Source organism: Typopeltis vanoorti, chromosome 14 (genome assembly GCF_054136105.1).
Source record: "Typopeltis vanoorti isolate ZY-2024b chromosome 14, IOZ_Tvanoo_1.0, whole genome shotgun sequence".
NCBI lineage: Eukaryota > Metazoa > Arthropoda > Arachnida > Uropygi > Thelyphonidae > Typopeltis > Typopeltis vanoorti.
Genome location: NC_143562.1, coordinates 114,811,085 through 114,833,997, shown reverse-complemented (window position 1 = coordinate 114,833,997; position 22,913 = coordinate 114,811,085). Strand labels below are relative to the sequence as shown.

Here is a 22,913-nt window from a genome sequence, read left to right as displayed (position 1 = left end):
TCTTTATACCAATACCAAGAGTATCAGGAATAAAGGAGATGAATTAGTGGCACTGATACCCTCAGCCAATTCCAAAGATTTTTGGTATCAGTGAAACAATAGTAGTTGAAGGGTTTAGCATATTTCGTCATGATAGGAAGAGCAAATGCAGTGGTGAAATATTGATAATTATAAGGGATGAAATGTGTCCTCTCAGAGTTGAGAATTTGGAGGGGACATGGCCAGGGCTTAACACAGTAAGCAGATGATGTGTTGCATCGGAGCACCTTCTTCAAGGGGTGCTGAAGCGAGTAGAAAAAATAAAATAAAAACAAGTTTTAATATTAGCATTTATTAAATGTGGCTATGCAATAAATATATCCTAATAAATACTGCGACTTTTAATAACATTCAGCAAAAACATCACATCAATTTGTTTTTTTCGCTATGTGTGTGGTATAGCTGGCAGAAGCACTAAACGAGCCAGGCGCTCATCTGTGGAATCATGTTACAGAGGGTGCCTTACACTACTGATTTTCTTATTTACATGCAGCTCACATTCGTCAGTTAGGACGTGAGGCACGCGCATGTATCCGGCTTAACTTCTATTATGAAGTAACATTTGGGTATTTTTTGTAGTACAGAAGACCTCATGCATTGTTTGTAAATAAAACATCAAACTAAACACACAGTGAATATATAGTTAATTCACACTGAGGTATGAAGTAAGTAGATTCAAAATTTAACCTAAGCTTTCACAAATTAGCAAAAATTTTATGCATTTCTTTAAGTATTTATTTTCATTTTTTAAATTTACATTTATTTTTTTTGTTCAATAGATTTTTTACTTTTTAAATTTAGATATAAAAAATTTGCGAATACAAGGATACAATAACAGAGTGAACATGCGAGGAAAACACAGCGCCGTTCAGAGACACATCGAACACTAACCCTCGAGCACTCTTTGTCCTGTGCCCTGCACACACATTAAATTTGCAAATCGCAATTGTCATTAAATTTACTGTTCAGGTTAATACTGGAACAGTGATTTTTTTTTTTTTTTTGCACTATATGAACTGTTTATAATTTCTTTAGTGCTTTGCTTTGACTAAACGATGGGATGTACTTCAAAAGTACACCAAAATCTAGATGCATTTTATCTAGATACACTTGCCACACGTCTTCCTTCACTGTTTACTGGAAACCAAATATACTGGCCAGTATATACACAAAAACTCCTACTACCACCCAACACAAAAACTTGGGGTCATTAATACACTTCAAAACAGGGCTTTGAAGATTTGCTCCAATGAACAAGCACTTAAAGATGAATTAAAAGTTATCAGCAATACCTTCCTAAAAAAATGGTTACAGCCAAAATACTATCAACAAAATTCTGTACAAGACCTCACTTAAAAACAAAAATAAACAAGACTATAATAAAACTGTAACCATTCCATACATTAAAGGGATATCAGACAGAATACTACAAAAATACAACCTTAAAGCCACCTTTAAACCTCCTGCAAAATTAAAGAACTTACTCGACCACTGGCCCCCTCTGGGATATACCGTATTCATTGCACCTGTAATTTGCCCTATACAGGGGGTCCGGTCCTCAACCTACGTCGTCCTCGACATGCGTCGTTTTGACTTTATGGCAGTAATCCCATAAATAATTTAAAAAATAAATTTCGACTTGAAGCAGTGCGATGTAAAATTCAAACGTTGCGGGTGAACTTGTTTGTGAGCATGGCAGAAGAATACACCGTTATGCACCGTTTGTTTAGGAGAGGTGGCGTCACTTGGGTATACACTCTTTGGGTACCGCATGCTTTGTTTACATCTGCTCTCTCATTTTTGTTTTTGTGTTGTGACTTTTTACCCTTCAATATGGCTCCCAAACATAAAGCAGACTCTTCCGATGGCAGTGTGTCGAAGAAAATGAAAGCCATTACATTAGAAGTGAAATTAGACATTATTAAAAGGGCAAAAAAAGGGAGAAATGGCGACGAACATTAGCCACGCGTTGAACTTAAGCCATACCACAGGCGGGACTATTATCAAGGATAAAGTTCGCATCCTTGAACACGTGAAAGGATTGGCACCCATGAAATCGATTGTGATTACGAAAATACGACATAGTAGGCTCATGATTGAGATGGAAAGGCTTCTTGTTCTTATTTTTATGTTTGTTTTTTTATTACAGTTTCATTGTCATTTTTCTGTACTATACAGTAATTATTTTCTCCTTTTCATTTTCCTATGGCCTAGTTCTTTTTCTTTATATATACGTACGACTTTAGGATGTTTTTGGTTAGGTAAATAACTTAGGCTATGGTAATTCTGACTTGCATCGAAAATCGCCTTACGTCGGTCCATAGGAACGGATCTCCAATGTAACTCGAGGACCCCCTGTATAGGGGAGACAGGATGCACAATTTCGATCAGAAAAAAGCAACATAAATGACATATTAAATATAACAGCTATGGTCAAGCTGGTCTTTCTGATCATGTGCTGAACACTTTACATAGAATTGACTGGAAAAGCACCTGTTGTTTACATCACACCAAAATATGGTATGAACATAAATTTTAGAAGGCCTGTGAGATTCTTATCAATCACCCGAATCTTAACAATAATGATGGTCTAAAAATCCCAAACATATGGAAAGCATATATTCTACCCACTTAACCTTCCTCCCTAAGAGTTAATTGTAAATAGAACCATAGGTAATCCAGGATCCTTAATCTAATATAACAATTGTCATGATAAATTAAGACATCATTTTCACCATAACAAAACTATATATATGAATGTTTCTCTGATGTTGTCTTAAATAGAATATAGCTTTGATGTAGTTAATTTATTTTATTTCATTTATTATATTGTAATTTTATATTAATTTCAGTAGAGGTCATGCCAGTAGAATAACTGTTGATCAAATCATTGTCTCTTCAGCATACTATGTGAAATGTAATTTAGCTTGTCTCTGTATATACATGTGTATACTCCAGATGATCTTAATATGAAGGTCAAAACATTGGGAAATTAAAATAATTATTTACAACACGGTGGTAGAGTCCATAATTTGTGTAAAATGAATGCTGATCTCAGTGTAACACTAAAGGAAAAGTGATTGTCTGTGAAAATACTATTGGTGGCCAGTAGATGTTGGGGGTAGCTGCATTTTGCTGTAGTTGGTGGATTGAGTGGTGAAGATGGATAGTCGTGGAGTGGGTGCCCTCTCTTGATGAGTGTTTGGACTCCTTGGAGGTGTCACGTAATAAAAAAAATCCAAACACAATTTAAGTGAATCTATAAACACATTAAATAACGTAATTGACTTTACTGAAGAATTTATAATAATAAGCTAATGCCTTTTATTCCCTTCTAGGGAGTAGGCTAGGCCTTTAAACCCTATCTAGCTTTTTGGAGACGGAGTGAGCAGTTCAATCTCCACCAGTAGCCAATTAGAGATAGCTGGACCATGTGTATCACTAATTACTGAAGATTCGATGAAAATTTTAATGTCGCACTTGAATTGGTAAAAGAGCATTAGATTTAGAAATTTCTCCTGAGTTCAAAAGCAGTATATTACGCAGGCGTAAGAAAAGATTGTTTTGATGAAGTGCCAGTTGATCTTCACTCTAACTTTAATTCATATTTATAAATTTAGGGACACAAAAACACATGTGTTGAACAGATTATTTTATTAATTACTAATAAAATAAAACTTGACGTTTCAACCCCTGTATCGAGGTCATCATCGGAAGGATACAAGTGTATAAGGAACCACGCTGCATGCTCTAGCCCTGTATACCAGTAAACTAAATCTATGTAGTTAATTAATCCTTTTCTCTAGCCTGATCTCTAGTGATAAAAAAATAAAATTAAATAAATAAATAAATAAATTGAAAAAAAAATACAACTACAATAAACTGCTAAAGTCCTCATGTATTAATATTCTTCTGGATTTGTACAGTTCTGATTGTTATAATATGATTTCCTTCAGTTGCTGTTGAATGTTACCTACACTTCATCCCACTACAAGAAGACCAGGCTGTTTTCTTGTAGTGGGATTTTTCTATGGCTAGTTTAGGTTGTTATACGGGTTGTAGATGGGCCTAATGATCTAGGGACTTGGTATTTTTCAGTGGAAAAAATAGACAGAACACTACACAAATACAACATTAAAACCACCTTTAAACCCCCAAATAAGTTAAAACACTTACTCAGTTCTTCTAAAGATCCTCTTCCACACCTAGCCCACCCAAGGGTATACAAAATACCATACATAGGGGAAACAGGGCGAACTATCCCAATTAGACAAGACGAATACAAACGACACATTAAATACCTCCATTCTGGAAAAACCGGCCTTTCTGACCACGCACTCCAAACATACCACAGAATTGATTGGGAAAATGCCAAGTCCCTACACCGCACCAAAACCTGGTTTGAGAGAAAATTTAAAGAGTCATGTGAAATGCTCAAACACAACCAAAATCTCAACAAAAATGATGGCCTAACCGTTCCAAGAATGTGGAGGACCCATCTACAACCTGTATAACAACCTAAACTAGCCATAGAAAAAACCCCACTAGAATAAGACAACCTGGTGAAGTGTATGTAACATTCAACAGCAACTGAAGGAAATCATATTATAACAATCAGGACTGTACAAATCCAGAAGAATATTAATACATGAGGACTTTAGCAGTTTATTGTAGTTATATTTATTTTTTATTTATTTTTATTTTTTATTTATTTATTTATTTTATTTTATTTTTTTTTATCACTAGAGGTCAGGCTAGAGAAAAGGATTAATTAACTACATAGATTTAGTTTACCGGTATTTTACAGGTTTACAGGGCTAGAGCATGTAGCTTGGTTCCTTATACACTTGTATGCTTCCGATGATGACCTCGATACGAGGGTCGAAACATCAAGTTTATTTTATTAGTAATTAATAAAATAATCTGTTCAACACGTGTGTTTTTGTGTCCCTAAATTTATAAATATGAATGCTGATCACTGTGTATCCTTAAAAGAAAGAATCTAATTTTAAAATTAGATTTTTTCTTCCACTTGTGGACACTATTATTAATCCTTTTGGCTGAAAGGTTTGATCTCTTGACAAGTCACTTTTAACATATTTCAGTTTTTATCCAGTTTCAAGAAAATTTCTAATATGATTGAGGACACTTTAAATAAATGCTGTGATAATTTACAAGTTGGGCTGACTGATGGTGAAAAAAAGGATATTTGTGCCACCGAATTATATAATGAAATACAAATTCTAGAGGACATCATACAGGATAGTTACCATTTAGACCCACTGAAAATATTGCAATATATATATGCAAATAATTTAGATAGCGTCTTTATTAATTTAAGAATTTTGCTTCGAATATTTTTGACACTTCCAGTTTCAGTAGCAATTGGCGAACGATCATTTTCAAGACTGAAACTAATTAAAACATATCAAAGATCTAGTATTTCACAGGAAAGATTGGTTGGACTGTCAATGATCATAGTAGGTGATATCTAGTAGATATCACCTACTGTCATATCCAGAAGAGAGTGAAATTTTGCTTCTACGACCTCTTCCAGTATAATTCCACCAAGTGAATGTGAAGCATCCCATCTGTGGATGACATATTTTAAAACCTTACATTCAGTTGCATTGAACTGACATCCTCATTCTTGTGCCTACCCTTCCAGCTTATTCAAATTCCCATAAAGAGCCAAAACATCAGCACTATGTTTGCACTTCACAACCATATGCCTAGGGAAGGAGTGTCCTAAGTTTGATTCCCATCGACGATGTGAGGAGCTTAAGGATCTTCCTAAGCCATAGCCAAGTTATCTGGTCTTGGGCGTGGACAGCAGGGTTTTTCCCCCAGTTTATCTGGGGATTTTCATCCTGCAAGCAGACAAACCAGCCCCGTGAACACACACATGAATACAGTCAGGAATACTTAAGACAATCCCTCCAGCCATAGGTCTGAATTGTCAGCTATGCCAGTCCCGAGCACGGATAAAAATAGAGGGGATTGAGCTGGTGCCATACCTCCCCCTTAAAAGGGGCTCACGGCCATTGAATCACCATACGAAATGAATGAATCAGCACTATTACTAATAAATTAAATGAATTGAATTACTTGGCTGAAATTAAGTGACTTGAATTAAATCTACAGAATGCATGCAGATTTAATTCAATTTTTAATTCATTATTCCAGCATTTCATTGCTTGTTAAATGCTACATTTTTGCATTGTATTGCTTATGATGCCCTTGTAACAATCAAAAATATTAGAATCATTAATCAAATTTATTTTCAATTGAGTCCTGTTCATTCACTGCAAATTAAGGAATTTACAACATATACTGGAATATTAATTAAAAGAGACTTTAATTTTAGTAATACCTCCTATTTTCAGCAATGTCAAATTGCCATCTTCATGGGAACATACAACTATTACAAGTACAGCCACTATACTTGTACAGTGCACTTGTGCAGTTCTCCAGTACAGCGACTCTGGGCTCACAGACCATACTCTGGATACCCACCACAGAATACATTGGAAGAAAGCCATGTTAATACACCACAGCAAATTTAAATATGAAAGATTGTTCATGGAATCAGCCTTAGCTCTAAAAATCTTTTCAAACCTCAACAAATTTGGGTGCGTGAGACTGCCCCAAATTTGGGAAGCTTGCATCTTGAGAACTTCAGCCCAACAGCCAAGACAACTCTATATAGCCCCACCAGGGGACACCTTTAGGACTCTGGGAACAGTAGTTTTCTCTCTTTTGCCTCATTTGATTTTTGTAGTGCCTGCGTGCACGTGTCATAGTTGTATGTTCCCATGAAGATGGCAATGTGACATTGCCGAAATATAGGAGGTATTTATTAAAGTTTCTTTTAATTAATATTCCCGTATACGTTGTAAATTCCTTAAATAATTTAATAGTCATGTGTTACCAACATATAAGGCCTATCTGCAAGAATTCACTGTTTTCCTCATCTCTTTAAGAATCTTCTTCTGTTGCTTTTTTCTATTAGGTCATAATTTAGTGTTTATTATTATTATTATTATTATTATTATTCAGGCCTCCAAGGAGTCAAAAGACTCATCGAGGGAGGTCCTTCCTAAGACATAAAGTCTGTCAAGACTCACTGAGGGGAGGTCCCCCCCTGAGAAACACAAAGTCTATCATACCACTCTTTAAACTCACTGACCATTCTCGTTCCCACCACTCCATCAGGCAATGCATTCCACGGCTCAACCACCCTCCACACAAAGAAACCACTCCTTACCCTCTTGCTCACAGTTTCCTTTTGAACTTCCAGGGATGGCCTCTTGTCATCACTCCTTCCCGCTGATCAACCAAGCGAAAGAACTCCCCAGTGTCAACCCTGTAACCACCTCTCAACAGTTTAAAAGTCTCAATCATATCACCTCTCCTTCTTCTATCCACCAAACTCTGCAGTCCACATTCTCTCAGCCGATCCTCATAACTATCCTTGTACAGTCCTGAAACCATCTTTGTCATCCGTCTTTGTATCCTTTCCACAGTTAATTTATTCCCTTCAAATCCTGGGGACCAAATCTGAGAACAATAGTCCAAGTGTGGTCTGATCAGAGACTTATACAATGGAATGATAACCCTCTTATCTCTGCAGGTCAGTGTCCTTCTCATAATAGCAGCAATCCTCTGTGTTACCTTCACCACCTTTGCAATATGTCCCCTAAACTTCAGGTTTCTATCAATCATCAACCCCAGATCTCTTGTCTCCCCTATTTCCTCCAGTATAACTCCTCCCATAGAGTATGCAGCATCCCATCGATGTTTCCCAAACCTCAAGACCTTACATTTTGCTGCATTAAACTGAGACCCCCATTCATTTGCCCATCTATCTAGCTTATTTAAATCCTCTTGCAGGGCTACCACATCTGCACTATTACTAATTACCTTTTCCAGCTTCGCATCATCTGCAAACAACTGAATATCCCCCTGCAGTCCACTGGCTATGTCATTGATATAAAGGTTAAACAATACAGGTCCTAGTACTGAGCCCTGTGGGACCCCACTTGTAACCCTCTGCCTCCTGGAAACTGCTCCACCATACACAACTCTCTGATACCTATCAGACAGCCAATCCTGAATCCAGTTGACCAATCTGACATCCAGACCCATGTGCTGCAACTTAAATATCAGCTTATCATGTGGCACCCTGTCAAATGCCTTCGCCAAGTCTAAGAAAATTGCAGTATATGCCTTTCCCTCATCTAATGTTCTTGTAACTTTATTATAAAAGGCTAGCATATTGCTAAAACAAGAGCGTCCTTTCACAAATCCATGTTGATTCTCACAGATAACATTACCCTCATCTGCCCAATGCTGTACACGGTCCCTCACTACTTTCTCCAAGATCTTAACAACTACTGATGACACACAGACTGGCCTATAATTAGACACTTCCAGTCTGTTACCACCCTTATGCAATGGCACTATCTTACCTTCCTTCCATTCCCTGGGCACCTTTGCCAAAGCCAGACTTTCATTGAAAAGCCACGTTAAAGGTACTGTCAATTCCCTAGCACATTCTTTCAAAACTCGTGGCGAAATACCATCCAGTCCCACAGCTTTACTGACATCCAGAGTACTCAGTATCTGAAACACACTCTCCTCCTGTACCTCCAGACCTCGTACCAGTCCTATCCCTCTAGCATTAAAACTGACTCCTCTAGGATGAAATACTCCAATAAAGTGTTCATTGAACAATTCCACTATGTCCTCTGCATCATTTTATGTCTATTTTATGTTATATATTATGTTGAAAATTATTTTATGTTGAACCAATTTATTTTTGTGATTATCTGTTATTTGTGCAATTAGTTCTTGTAAAATTTCTGGGTTTCTTTTCTTGTCTGTCTGTACATGTTCATTTCAATGATATATTACTTAGATGAGGCTTGTCCTTCTACAAAGAATACTAATTGGCTATTCATTTGCATTTACTTACCGAGTAGCACTCCATCAAATGCCTTAGACCAAATTACCAACTCAATCTAACTGATTTACTAAAATTAAATTTGTCCTAAATTCAGATACTGAATTTATCTAAAAAGACTGACAATGGTGATATATATATATATATAATTTTATTAATAATTATTATTCCCCCCCCCCCAGATGAATGTCGTCTTTTGAATTCAGAATATATTGAACTGAAGCCCTTACTTTCACATGCCTTTGAGACATTGCAGGATAGGCCTATTCTTTTTAAATATTCTTTGGATGAATATACTAATTCTAGGAGATCAGCAGTTGTCCGCAATTTTATTGATGCACTTACTAGAGGAGGTAAGTTTTAAAAATTAAATATTTTAATTTATGTTTAAGTTATTTTCTTAGTGCACTACTTGAAAAACAAAAGTGTTTTATCTGCTGTACTTTTGTAAGTCTTATAGGCAGAAGAAATTGCCACATAAACCTCACTTAAAGCAGATCTTTGTTATATAATCTGTTAAATACTGACCTTAAGGTCTTCTTTTATGCTGTCTGCCTGAGTTCCATTCTGTGGCTGTATACATGTACTCCTCAGAATATCCATTCCGAGGCAATACATGCGAGTATTAAAATTGCAGATAGCTGGCATGTAGTAGCAACTCCTATGTTTAGAGTGCCCTTGAATGCTAAGTTGTTTTAAAATTACTTTGTATTTAGAAGTAGATTATATTCTGATGTTAATTGGACTTAATTTAATTTTATCCTTAAATATAATTATTTTGTATGGTAAGTTATATATGAAGTAGAACAGTTGCATCCAGAGCATTATTGTCAAAGGAATTCAACCTGAGGGACTTCATGCAGAGCAATATCTACTAAATGCATTTGTTGTTGAGATGAATGGACTTTGGTCAAAAGAAAAAGTGGTCGGATAGTGCCTAAAATGTTACGAAAGCAAGTGTCAGAAGTACAGGTCAGGTTGAGAGATTGTAATGGTAGATGTAACAGGGAATATGGGTGAAAATGTTTGCAACAGTGCAATAAAATATAGGCTGTAATGAGGGAGATAGTGCATTTATGTGGAGATTTTATAGGATAAAGTGCAACCCTTAGAAAATGCAGAAACATCTGGCAAGTGGTTCAGTTGAGAAGAGAAAGACAGAGGTACAAGAAAAGAGAAAGGAATTCTCAACTAAGTGAGAAAGGAAAAGTAAGGAGAGAATCTTGTATGATGATGTCCTTATAAAAGCTGTACTTGATGGGAGTGACAAAGTCATGATTCCTTGGTGTAAAGATTAATGATGTTGGTAAGGCTATTAGAATTCAGAAGGGCAAAGTGAAAGAGTTGACTGTTTTGGCAGGAATGAATGATTTGAAAGGAGACAGGTATGGTATGAGGGACAATGTAAAAAACTTACTGAAAGGAGAGCTATGACTGCAAATGAGCCAATGCATAGGTTATGGCAGAAGGAATGATTAGAGTTTGTGGATGAGCATAGTGAGTTTGATCAATGAAAGGATTTATATAAGGTGGATGGTTTGCACTTAAATGGATTTGGTGCTTTCAGTCTGGAAAGGTGCTGTTGAATGAACTGAGATTGGAGGTGCAAAATGAGGGAAACCAGAGTTATTTGAGTGGGAAGCTGTTCAGTGAGTTCACAGATACAGTCATGCAAGTGAATGTGAGAATGTACAATAAATGCCTATGTTAGTTCTGCTGGTAACAGACCATAATGGAATAGTTAGTATAAAATGGATGGAGAGTGGTGGGCCTAATAGTGCTATTCTGCTTTATGTTCACTAATGCATTTGAAAAGAACATATGAAACAAAGGAGAGGTGTTTTTGGCATTGGTTAATTCCCCTTGGCTAAATGTTATTGGTATTAGTGAGACATGGCTGACTGAAGATAATTAAGCAGATAGTAGTCATTGTCAAATAAACTCAATGAATAGAGGTTGAGGAATTATTATGGGGACTTCAACTATGGGACCATAGATTGGAAGGAGGAAGGAAATTAACATTATGTAGTTACTAAGGAATAATTACCTGAGGCAGCATGTGATGGAAGGCACCAGCCCCTGCTGTTTTAGGAGGAATAGTGAAAAGTCAGTTATTTGAATAAACTTCACCTCGCCATCTAGAAGAAGAACAAACCCAATCTCAGAACAACTGAAGATAGGAACCAATAATATAAGAAGTATTAATAGAAAGAAAATCAAACTTGCAATAGAACTGGAAAAGTACCACATGGACACATTGATATTACTGAGACAGAGAAGATAAAAACAGATGAGATCTTACTAAATGATAAGTATAGGATGCTATATTCAGGCAATAACAATTAAGGAAAGAAAGAAGTAGTGATAGTATTCAATGTTGAACATGAAGATAAACTTCTTGATTGGAAAGCAGTTTCATGTATAGTTATGTGGGCAGACTTAAAAATGGGGAAATGGGCAATGAAAGTTATCTGTGCCTATAGTCCCACAGACGGTTCTCCTATGGAAGCACTGGAGGAATGTTTTTAGTCATCTGACATAAAGAAAATTGAAAAAGTAGCACTTGTTGGAGATATAAACAGCAGAGTAGGTAATAAATGAATCCTACCAGGCATATGGAAACGTTTTGAGAAAATTTGGAGAAAACAGCAAGGCTAATAATAGTAATGGTAAATACCTGCTGGATTTCTGCTCAGGATACAGGCTAGTCATTACTGCTACCATGTTCCAACATAAAGATGTGCAAAAGCTGATGTGGAGAAAAGATATGAGAAATAAGAAAAGTCTCATTCATTGTGTTATTGTTGATACTGATATCTTCATGTTTGTACAGGATATAAGAGGAGGATTTGAAATTGGAAGCAGTCATCACTTATTTTGAAGTGGAATAAAAATGAATATCACATTGAAAAAGAACAGTATTTCAGAAAGTTTTAAAAAGAATTAAAGTTGAGCAGCTTTTACACAAAAACTGTAGACTGAACTATACACAGATTATTAAATTAAAAATGGAACAGTTTGAAAACAGGAACCAAACTTTCATCCTCAATGGCAAACTCTGAAGAAATCATTGATTAATTCATCTAGGGAGGTATGTGGAAGTTGTCTGCAATGATAAAAAAATAAAAATACCATGCTGGACATAGGATGCTAAAGAAGCAGTGTGAAAAAGAAGAATGCATACCAAAAATTCCTAGTGAATAAGTTAGCACATGCCCTAAAAGAATACAGAGAAGTAAAAAAGAGCTAAGCTCCATATAAAACTCACTAAACAAAAGTCATGGGAAGATTTTGGTAAGAATATAGAAGATAAATCTCAGGAAGGTAGTAATATTTCTAGTGGCTATTGAAAAAGCTTAGAAATGGAGGAAAGGGAGTACTCTAAAAGGAATCAGAGATGGTAAGATGACAATGATTGTCAAATAAAACAAGCATTGACAGTAGAAATTTTTCAATAGAAATGCAAACAGGAGTACATATCAATACTTAAAGTAGAAAAAGTCATCAAAAACATGAAATCTGGAAATATGATATTTGACCAGAAATGCTCAAATATGGAGGTATGAAAGTTTTGCATTAGCTACACTGCATAATTCAGAGGGCCTGGTCAGAAGATCAAATTCCAGATGATTTGAGTAGAGCTCTCATATATCTAACAAAAATTTGGGAGTCTGTTATCTTAAAAACGACTCCCACATAGCTGTAATTTTTATTTTATTTATTTATTTTATTTTTTATTTTTTTTACAACATTAGAGGGTGCCAAAATAGGACTTTAGATCTTTTGTCTGTTACAGTTGCATCGTTTCACTTACCCACTGTCGCGTATGCATGCTGTGTTGTGCTCTGATGATGCTGATTTGAAATTCAGCAAAATATAAGCAGTTAATAAAACGTCTTTTCATAAAATAGTTTGTTTCGTGTTGTTAATATCATTAAAAATAAGTCATGAATAGAGCCCTCATGGTTCCAGTTTTTAAAAAAGTGAATAAAGCTGAATGCTAGAATTGCTAAGAAATTTCTCTACTAAGTGTTCTAGGTAAGATTTATGAAATCATTCTTGAAAAGAGGCTGAGAAAAATTGTGGAAGAGAAACTTAGAGAAGACAGAGAATGTGGCATCTGATATTGGAATTGGAAATATCAAACTTAACTTTTTGATGTACTCCTAAACACATACTCTTAAACACATACAAGGTCTCCAGCATTCTCTAACTAAATTGCATAGCAACTGTAAAAATTGGCATGAAAATCAACAATAAAAAGAACAAAAAAAATATGAAACTGGGCAGGAACATAAAAAACTTCAGCTGCTTTCTCCATGGAGAACCTATAGAAGTAAAATTTTTTAGGCAATAGTGTTATGAACATGCCAAATTAAATTTGGGAATAGACAACAGAATAAGCAAAGCTTACCACCTTTGGTGGGGAACTAGTTGAATAAATCTATATGGAATAAGAGAGAAATTAGTGGTATACAAGACAATGTTCAAACCAGTTTTAAGTTATTGATCTGAGCGTTGGATTAGAAATAAAGCACTTGATCAAAGACCAGAGATATGAGAGTTTTGAAGAAAATTAGGGTAGTGAACAGATGGCAGAATTATATATTTAAAATAAAGATATTAGAAAGGAACTTGACATTGTTAGCATTCAACAATGTGTGAGCATGGTCAGTATAAGATGGTATGTCCACTTAAATAGAATGGGTGAGGAAAGGTTACCAAAACAGGGGCTTGATGCCAAGTTTGCAGAGAAGACCAAGAATTTGGTGGATTGATTCATTCTGAAGTGCCTTAGCCACCAAAATATTGAATACAACAATATTGGAGTGCTGACAAATAATAGACTAATTTGTAGGAAAATTGTTAATAGATTAATAATAATGTAAACTTTATCATCTAGTGCTATCATAGTAGCTCGAACAACCCTTGAGGGTACATATCAAGAAATTGATGATGATGAGATCTACTACTCTAGTAATTACATTTGATTGCACCAAGATGACTACATTGCTACTAATCAGTGAGTGTGATGATGTGGTCTTGACCTAGGAGGTGGCTAAATGTGTAAAATTTTCAGTTGAGAGAGTTATATGTGAAATTACAGGGCTGATAAATGTGACAAATTCAGGATATTGAGTGGAGTAATGCCATGGCATGAGAAACTAGGTAAGGGTTTGATTTTCATAGTGAATGGGAGGTGGTACAGGGAAGCAATAGTAGACTGCATATCCAGAGTTTTGAGGATAAATCAAAACTGGGAGTAAATGGATCAATATCATCATTTAAAAGAGCTGCAAAAAAAAAAAGACTAATTTTTGGCAGGAATTCAAGGAGAAACGTGCACTATGTATTTGATCTTGTTAGACACCACCATCAGATGGCTTCAAACTCATAGCTACACGGAAAATGGTTAGTAGTATTTCAGTCATAGCTTTCCACCCTGACTTGACTCAAATCATCCAATATAATTAGCACCCCCCCCCCCCCATCTCTTCTATCCTGTCACTTTCTTGAAAATACTGTAGAGCCCTTTACACTTGATGCCAGTTAATATATACAGGGTGTTCGGGATAAATTTGACATATTTATAATTAATTATATTTTTCCGTAAGTTACATGTATTAACACACACTTCTCTTCATTTAAAAGTTTGGACCCTTCTTCATTCATATACAAGATGTCAGAAAGGATGGATAGCTGGAACCCACCTGAATCATGGAAGAGAATAACTTGTATCATGATGATTCGTGCCCGCCATCAAAATAAGGATATTACGACTGCTGCCCAATGCTCCCTGAATACAGTAAAAACAATCAGGCATGAACTAGAGACTTGCAATGGTGACTACGAGGATGTAGCAAGAAGAAAGATCCCTAGCAGACGATCTGATTGCGTTCGTACAGCAGAATTCCTCGCAAATCTGCAGGAACAGGTGTTGAAAACCCTGGCATTGGAATTCGGGCTTTGTTCGTGGAGTTGCTAACTGTAGTCAAGCCCTGGATAACAAGGGTAGCCAATGGTAGGCCGTATGTATGGCAGCAGGATTCGGCCCCTTGCCACACCTCTGGGAAAAGTCAAAAATGGTTGTCTGAAAATTTCTACGACTTCACCAGTCCAAATGTTTGGCCTCCAAACTCCCCAGACCTTAACCCCATGGATTATTTTGTATGGGGCGCAGTTGAAAAAGACACCAATCGCACTTCCAGTAATACAAAAGCCCAGTTAATGGATAAAATTAAAACAGTTTTTGCGGCCCTTCCCAGGGAGACTGTAGCATCAGCTTGTTCGAGGTTCCGAAGCAGAATTGAAGCTGTGATCGATGCTAATGGTGGTTATTTTGAGTAAATCTTGTTGATAGTATTGTAATTAACTCTGCCTGTAATGTTTTTTTGTCAATTCATTAAATTTAATAGATACAAAGAAGATTTTCTTTTTCCTTACGAAACTGTCAAATTTATCCCGAACACCCTGTATATACACTTAATGAAACTAAAACATTATATACATTTTAAATAAAATTACATAAATAACTATAAAAATAACTGGATCCAAGGCCTTCTGAAATAAGTCTACACTTTAGATATCTCTTTATCTTAAAATAATACAGTCATTCATTCTCTGACTCTTTCTGTAACTGCTTTGTTTAACATATACTTAATCATGTCTACCAGACTAAACACTTTGTTTCCACAACAACAAAATGTTCATCAGAGTCAGATTTTTTGTTAGGCCCTTTCCTGAATACATAAGGACTACCTCTTTACTTCCATGGATCCTATTTTTAAAATTTCTTATTTAGTATACGATTTTGTCAATCATTCCTCCTGTTTCACTTAAGTATACATATTCTTATCTTTCACAGTTCAATTTAACATACAAATTACCAATTTTTGTACCAGAGAAAGAAGTTTCTTCTCCTACTTCATAAACAACATATCTAAGTAGAGCTCTTCATGTTAAGCCACTTTATAGTTTCAGATTTCACCATTTCACTTCTTTTTTTCATAGAATGATAAATAGATATGGCATCCTCAAGACAAGACAAAACTTTTCATTCAGCATTTCCTCTTATGTTGAATTAGAACATGAATGCTAATATCTTTTTTTATTTACTAAACACTTGTCAATAATCTCAATTCTTCCAATTTAATGATTCACAGTGCTACTGTAATATCTATTGCTCTCTGCACCATTGTAAACGTATTGGTTATTTTCTTATATTTGATAACTTTATCTTAACTCTCTTCTATCTTTATTCTATTCCTAATTCTTTATAGCTTTACTCTAAAGTGCTTTTTCTCTCTTCTCCTTCCTCATTTACTCTACTGCATACTATGATTATCCTCTTTCCGTATTTACTAGTCGAATGCCTATGAATACTGGAAATTTATTTGTCAGACTGCGCCAGCAATATATCATTTAATTGGCATAAGACTAAATAAAACTCCCGGTAGATTTCCCTCTCTCTCACGAGCGAAGTTTCTTTTATCAATGTTTACTTTAACAGTCGTGGTTCTTAAGTAACTGAACTGCATTTTTATTGACTTAAATTATTTCCCGCTCACAAGTCCGATTTATTTAAGAACAGTGCAGTTGTAAAATAAAAGATCAGGCAGCACTCTTTTAACAAATAATTAAAACACATTTATTTACAAATTATACATGAATTAAACAATAGGGAGATTGCTTTCTCTATCCATTTATAAAATCTTTAGCATAAATTAGAACCTTTTTACTTTAACACTAATTAACTTCTTTAACTCACAATCTTATTTACTCTCCATTACAAATTCAACTTATTAAATTTCTAGTTTACTTGCAAAGAGGTTAGCTAACTCTCTGTTAAGTTATCTTTACAATTTTTATATCAACTTCCAATATGCCAATCGATTCTCTTAATGACACTTCTTACTGCTATTAACCAAATTCTTAAAAGTTTTTCTATAACATACTATAAGAGGAATTGTACAAAAGTATGGAACTTACAAAGACTCTGTATCGCACATTCAGTCAAAAGTCTTGCACAAAAAATTCCAAGGCAATTCTTTCATCTCAGATCTTGAACTTCCTCATGAATGTCTGTCTTCAGTAATATCTCAATGGGAAAATAGCAGGCTGTAGACTGTATTCAGCTCTGGCAAAAGGTTGTTCTCCCACGGCGAAAAGAAAAACTTCAGAGCGAAGCTGCCTTGGATAATTTACATTGCCTTTTCTCCTCTGCTTTGGCTCGCCGAAAATGCCTGGATGACTGCCGCCTCCATGAAACTGAAACTGCTGCTCACTCTCAACCGGGATCCCTCTCTCTGGCATCTGGAAGCCTTTCCTTCTTCGGCACCGTCTGGAAGTCCTTTCTCTGGCCTGGAAGCTCCTCTTTCTGGTGATGACTGGAACCGGGACGCCCCTTATGCTTCGTTCAGTCCCTTTTATTTTGCGATATCGCGACCTTGCACTAAGCGTACTAAACCCCAAAGAATTTGGCATGACTCTTTTATCTTCTTTTAAGTTTAACCCGCTCTCTGTTCTCCTCCATGCAATCTTTTGATCGTATTTTGCTGGGCACAGAAAGTTGTCTCTAAAACTAGCAGACCTCTTTGATACTTTGCTTCTCCTTTTGGGGAAACTTCTCTAAACCTAGTGGCACTCTTTAAAGATATTATCTTTAAAGGTGTTAGCGCAGTAAGCAACTCATATACAAAACTAGTAAACAACTTTTCTTGTGCTCTTACGCATAACTATATACAAAGTTCCGATGGGAAAGCATTGCCTTTGTTTTCGACGCTAAAATTCACTTCCCACAGAGTTAACTAAATTAATATTTTGCAAAATATACATAGAAACAAACAAGGTTATTTACAATTCTCGTAGGACTTGGCCTATATGAAAAATCAATGCAAAGCGCTTTAGTATTTTAAAAGTTACATTGAGATTTTACACTACAATTGCTTTTCAGAATCTTCTATTAATATTCTCCCGACTGTCACGTTTTCTTAAAAACTTCCTAAGGACAAAATTCTATGTTTGCTGTTCTCAAATTTTCATTCTCTCTGTATTTGTTTTTTCATTACTCCTGTGCTGAACTCTCTCTCTCTGTCAGCTGTCAATCGTTCTTCAATCTCCTCAGTGAGCATGCAAACTACAGGTAAATGGCAAGCAAGAAGTTAGATAGTAATGATTGATACGTTGTCTTCATTAGTGTAAAGAGAATGTCTTCACAAAGAACAAGAGATATCTCAACACTTAACAAATATGATTTACAATAAAGAAGACCGAAATTATTAAAAGCTATCAGAATCTATAATAAATTTAGTTTAATTCTTTATCCAAGTGTGAGCAAAACACAAAGTTTGTGCCTGAAAGTATCTTCAGGACTGGGGTAAGGTAATACAAGATACTTTCAGGTGCAAACTTTTTGTTTGCTCACACTTGGATAAAGGATTAAACTAAATTTATTATAGTCTAACCAAGTGAAAAATAAACTTTCAATATCAGAATCTAGTTAAGTACATCAAATCTCAAATGCTTTACATTTCATTTATGCATATCAGTAATGGGCACATCGCAAGTACCAATCATGTGTTACAAAACCAAAGCTAATAATATACTAACAGAGAAAAAAACTGTGGAAAGATTTTACAATTTTGCAGAGGAAAAAAGCATTTATGGAGGCAGCATAAGAGAAGTGATAATAATCAATTCCGTGAAGATTCTGAACATGGAAGGATGAAATTGATTGCAGAAGATGGTATAAGAGAAACTGCTGCAGAAGATATAATGGAGATACTTAATGAGCATTTCATAAAGGTTCTTTCATTCCTGTGAATGTGACATCATGGAGAGTTTGAGAGCAGTTGATGGGGATGATAGACTGACTGTAAGTGAGCAAGAGGTATATGGGGAATTGAGCAAATATGATGTTAATAAGGCTGTGGGACTTGATAATATATCATTATGTATTTTGAAGGAATGTTCCAGGGAGTTGGCATATGCCTTGACATATATTTTTTTAATATGAGTCTTGCACTGGGTTGAGTGACAAAGGAGTGGAAGGAGGGCAAGATTGTGCCACTTCATAAGAGAGGTGTTAGAACTCAAGCATCAAGTCAGGTGTTGGAGAAGCTTGTGAGAACTAGAATCCAGAATTGGGTTGACAACAATGGTATTATCTTTGTTGGACAGCATGAATTTGCTAAAGGGAGGTCATGTTTTAATAATCTACTTACTTATTACAGTCAGGTGATGGTTTCATTGGACAGAGGGGATGGACACACAGTAGTATACTTAGATTTTGCAAAGGCTTTTGATAGATTACTGCATGATAAGTTAATTGTCAAACTAGAGCAGATGGGGTTGGATATTAGATTAGTGCATTGGATCAGAGACTGGCTGTCTGATAGGTATCAGCAAGTTGTGTATGGGGGAGCAATATCCCAGAAGAGGAAAGTCACTAGTGGTGTGCCTCAGGGATCTGTTTCAGGGCTATTGCTGTTTAACCGGTATGTTAATGATATTGGCAAAGATTTGGATGGGGATATTCAGTTGTGTGCAGATGATGCAAAGTTGGGATGAACTATGTGGGGTAGAGAAGATGATGTGGCCTTACAAGAATGGATTGAGTGAATGGGCATGGGAATAGGGATGCAAATTCAATGTTGCAAAATGTAAGTTTTAAAATTTGGGAAACAAAGATGTATGTAGAACTGATGCTTGGTGGAGATATATTGTTGGAGGTGGAGGAAATAAGAGATCTTGGGGTGATAGTGGATAAGGATCTGAAATTTATTAGACACATTGCCAAAATTGTGAGGACAACACAAAGAATTCTGGGAATGATGTGGGAGATTCTTGTTCCATTGTATAAGGCTCTGATTAGGCCACACATGGACTACTGTGTACAGATTTGGTTACCTTGTTTCAGAAGGACAAAGAGATGTTGGAAAGGTCCAGTGGCGACTGACTAAGGTAGTTTCCAATCTCTGGAATGTTGAATATGAGGAAAGGTTGAGAAGATGCAATTTACAGCATCTAGGGGATAGGAGGAAGAGGGGTGATAAGATATGATAGAGATCTATAAGTTAGTAAGGAGTCGTTATAGGATCAATGTTGAAGAGGTTTTACAGAAAACAGTGGGAGATCGGGAAAACCAGAGGTCATCCCTGGAAGCTGTATAAGGGGGATGTGAGCAGGGGAGTGAGAAGCCAGTTTTTTGCATGCAGAATTGTTAATAATTGGAATGCCTTACTTGAGAGGGTGGTGTCTGCAGGCAAGTTGAGTGTCTTTAAGGCATGGTATGATGAGCTGTGTGTATGACAAAAAGACTTTCTAGATGAGTCTTTTGTATATTTAAAACATTAAACTTTATTAAACGTTATTTTGACTCAATGGGGTCTTAAGATAATAATAATAATAAATAGTGCACAATAAATATTGGATAGTGTTTGGCATAATGTTTAGTATTCCTCTCTCAATTCTTGAGAGGGTGGTGTCTGCAGGCAAGTTGAGTGTCTTTCAGGCATGGTATGATGAGCTGTATGTATGACAAAAAGACTTCCTAGATGAGTTTTTTGTATATTTAAAACACTAAACTTTATTAAACGTTATTTTGACTCAATGGGGTCTTAAGATAATAATAATAATAAATAGTGCACAATAAATATTGGATAGTGTTTGGCATAATGTTTAGTATCCCTCTCTCAATGAATCTATGAACTCTGTGGAGTTGCCCTTGTAATAATAATAATAATTTTTATCCAAAGAGTAATTACTGTGTTAGACACAGTAACGTTTTATTCATTTAGTTATTTACAAAATTTATTATTTAAGGCAGTGTTTCTCAACCTGTGGTCCGCGGACCACAGGTGGGGTGCGACAATGGGACAGGTGGGCCACAGGCAGACTTAAATTAATTAAATAAATATTTATTTTTAGTAATCGAAACAAATTAAAATTGAATAAGTAAATAAAAATTCTTGAAATCAAATGGAGTCTTAAAAAAAAAAAATCGTCCGAATGTTCAAAGGCAGAAGCAATAAAACTATATTGTTGATCACTTCACCCTTTTTATTATTCGTCATTCTACCGCTAAATTTGTAGCAGCAGAATGACAATAATAAAGAGGGATGAAGTGATGTTTTGTCAGATTTGAAGTGAACATGTGTTATTCCCATTTCAACCAATTGCTTCTTGTTTATTGATTTTTATTACTGAAGGTTGAGTATACCTTCAGAAGAGCTAAGGCTCAGTATACCTTCAGAAGAGCTAAATGATACATGGACAAAGTGTGTCATGAGTTAATCTCAGTATGTTTATATTTATGTTCCAATCTGATACTATTAAAGTAGAAGAAACAAGCAGTTCAAAGAAAATATACAGTAGGAAATATAACAGTTCATATTTGGAATTCGGGTTTACTTGATGTGGAGATGAAAGTGAAGAGAAACCTCAATGTTTTGTGTTATGGAGTGTTGTCGAACGAGTGCATGAAACCAGTGAAACTCCGACATTTAGAATCTGAACACTGTGATGTGAAAAATAAGCAAATTGGAAAAAAAAAAAAAGCCAATTTCAGTGACATTAAATCATGGGAAAGGTGTAGTTTCGGCCATGGGTTTGATTAATAGCAAGGCACTGGAAGCATCTATCTCTTAAGTTTGCGCATAGCGAAAACAGGGAAACCTTATTCTATCGGGGAAAATTTACTACTTCCAGCTATAGAAGATGTGGTAAAAACTATGTTTGGCAACAAGTTACTAAAAGACGTTGATTTGACTCCTCTTTCGATGACACCGTAGGTCGCAGAATTAATGATATGGCAGGTGATGTAGAATCTCAGTTAATCGAGAGAGTTAAGAAGTTAACATATAGACGAGACTACTGATGTTATGATGCGCAGTAAATATGCTACGTAAGAGATGTACGTGATAACAACATTCATAACGATATTCTGTTTTGTAGAACTTTTTCATCCCAAACAACTGGAAAAGAAATATTTCACACTCTCAATAATTACATAATACACAAAGGAATCCAATAGGAAAAATGCATGGGCTTCTGTTCGGATGGAGCTCACACTTTTACAGGCAGGCATAGTTGGGGGTTGTTTCTATGGTCAAGGAAGTGGCTCTGGATATGAATCGGGTATATTGTTCCATACATAGGGAAAGGTTGGCCTCCAAAGGAATGCCACCTGAATTTAAAACTGTGTTATACAACACTCTAAAGCTAGTTAATTTTATTAAGGCTTGACTGTTAAATAACAGGTTATTTTCAGTACTCTGCGATGAAATGGGCAGTGAATATATACAACTTTTGCTTCATTCTGAAATTCGCGGCTTTCCAGGGGAAAAGTACTAACAAGATTATTTCAATTAAAGAACGAAGTTTTATTGTTTGTAAATGAATGTAATTCTAATTTTGCATCACTCCTTGTTGACGAAGCATGGTTATCAACGCTATCCTTTCACACATTTTTTTCTAAATTAAATGAACTAAATCTCTCCCTTCGGGGAAATTCTTTATCTGTTCTTGATGCCCTATGACAAAATAAAGGCATTCGAGAAAAAAAAAATGATGTTGTGCATTAGTTATGTAAAAGACAGATAATTTGCACCTTTTCCAAGATTGGAATCCTTTTTAGTGGAAAATTATCTTTTTTTTTTATTTTGAGTTTCTGGAAAGGGTTTGTGACCACCTCAAAACTCGGAAACAGAAATTTGAAACATGTTTGAAGGAATTCAGAAAAGACTATTCAACAATTGTCTTTTCTGAAAAATTTTTATAAAAAATTTTTGTGGGTTTGAGATCAATTTCAGGCTTATAGTCACAGAACAACTTTTCGTTATCGAAAAAAGAACAGTTAATTGAGCTTTCAAGTGACAGTGGGCTTAAAATGCAATTCCGTTATCTTGGT

At 35.6% G+C, this 22,913-nt stretch overlaps 1 protein-coding gene across 4 annotated transcripts in view; it reads left to right on the top strand.

Annotated features, from left to right (window-relative positions):
- The window catches only part of Cog6 (conserved oligomeric Golgi complex subunit 6), a 596,080-nt gene that overhangs the window by 302,909 nt on the left and 270,258 nt on the right, over positions 1 to 22,913 (top strand). For 3 of the 4 annotated variants that reach the window (XM_090403680.1, XM_090403683.1, XM_090403684.1), the window contains one exon: positions 9,187 to 9,357. The exons of the other annotated variant lie outside the window; for it this stretch is intronic. In XM_090403680.1, coding sequence (XP_090259806.1) covers positions 9,187 to 9,357 — 171 coding nt within the window. The remainder of the gene's footprint in view (positions 1 to 9,186; positions 9,358 to 22,913) is intronic. 4 annotated transcript variants of the gene reach the window in all.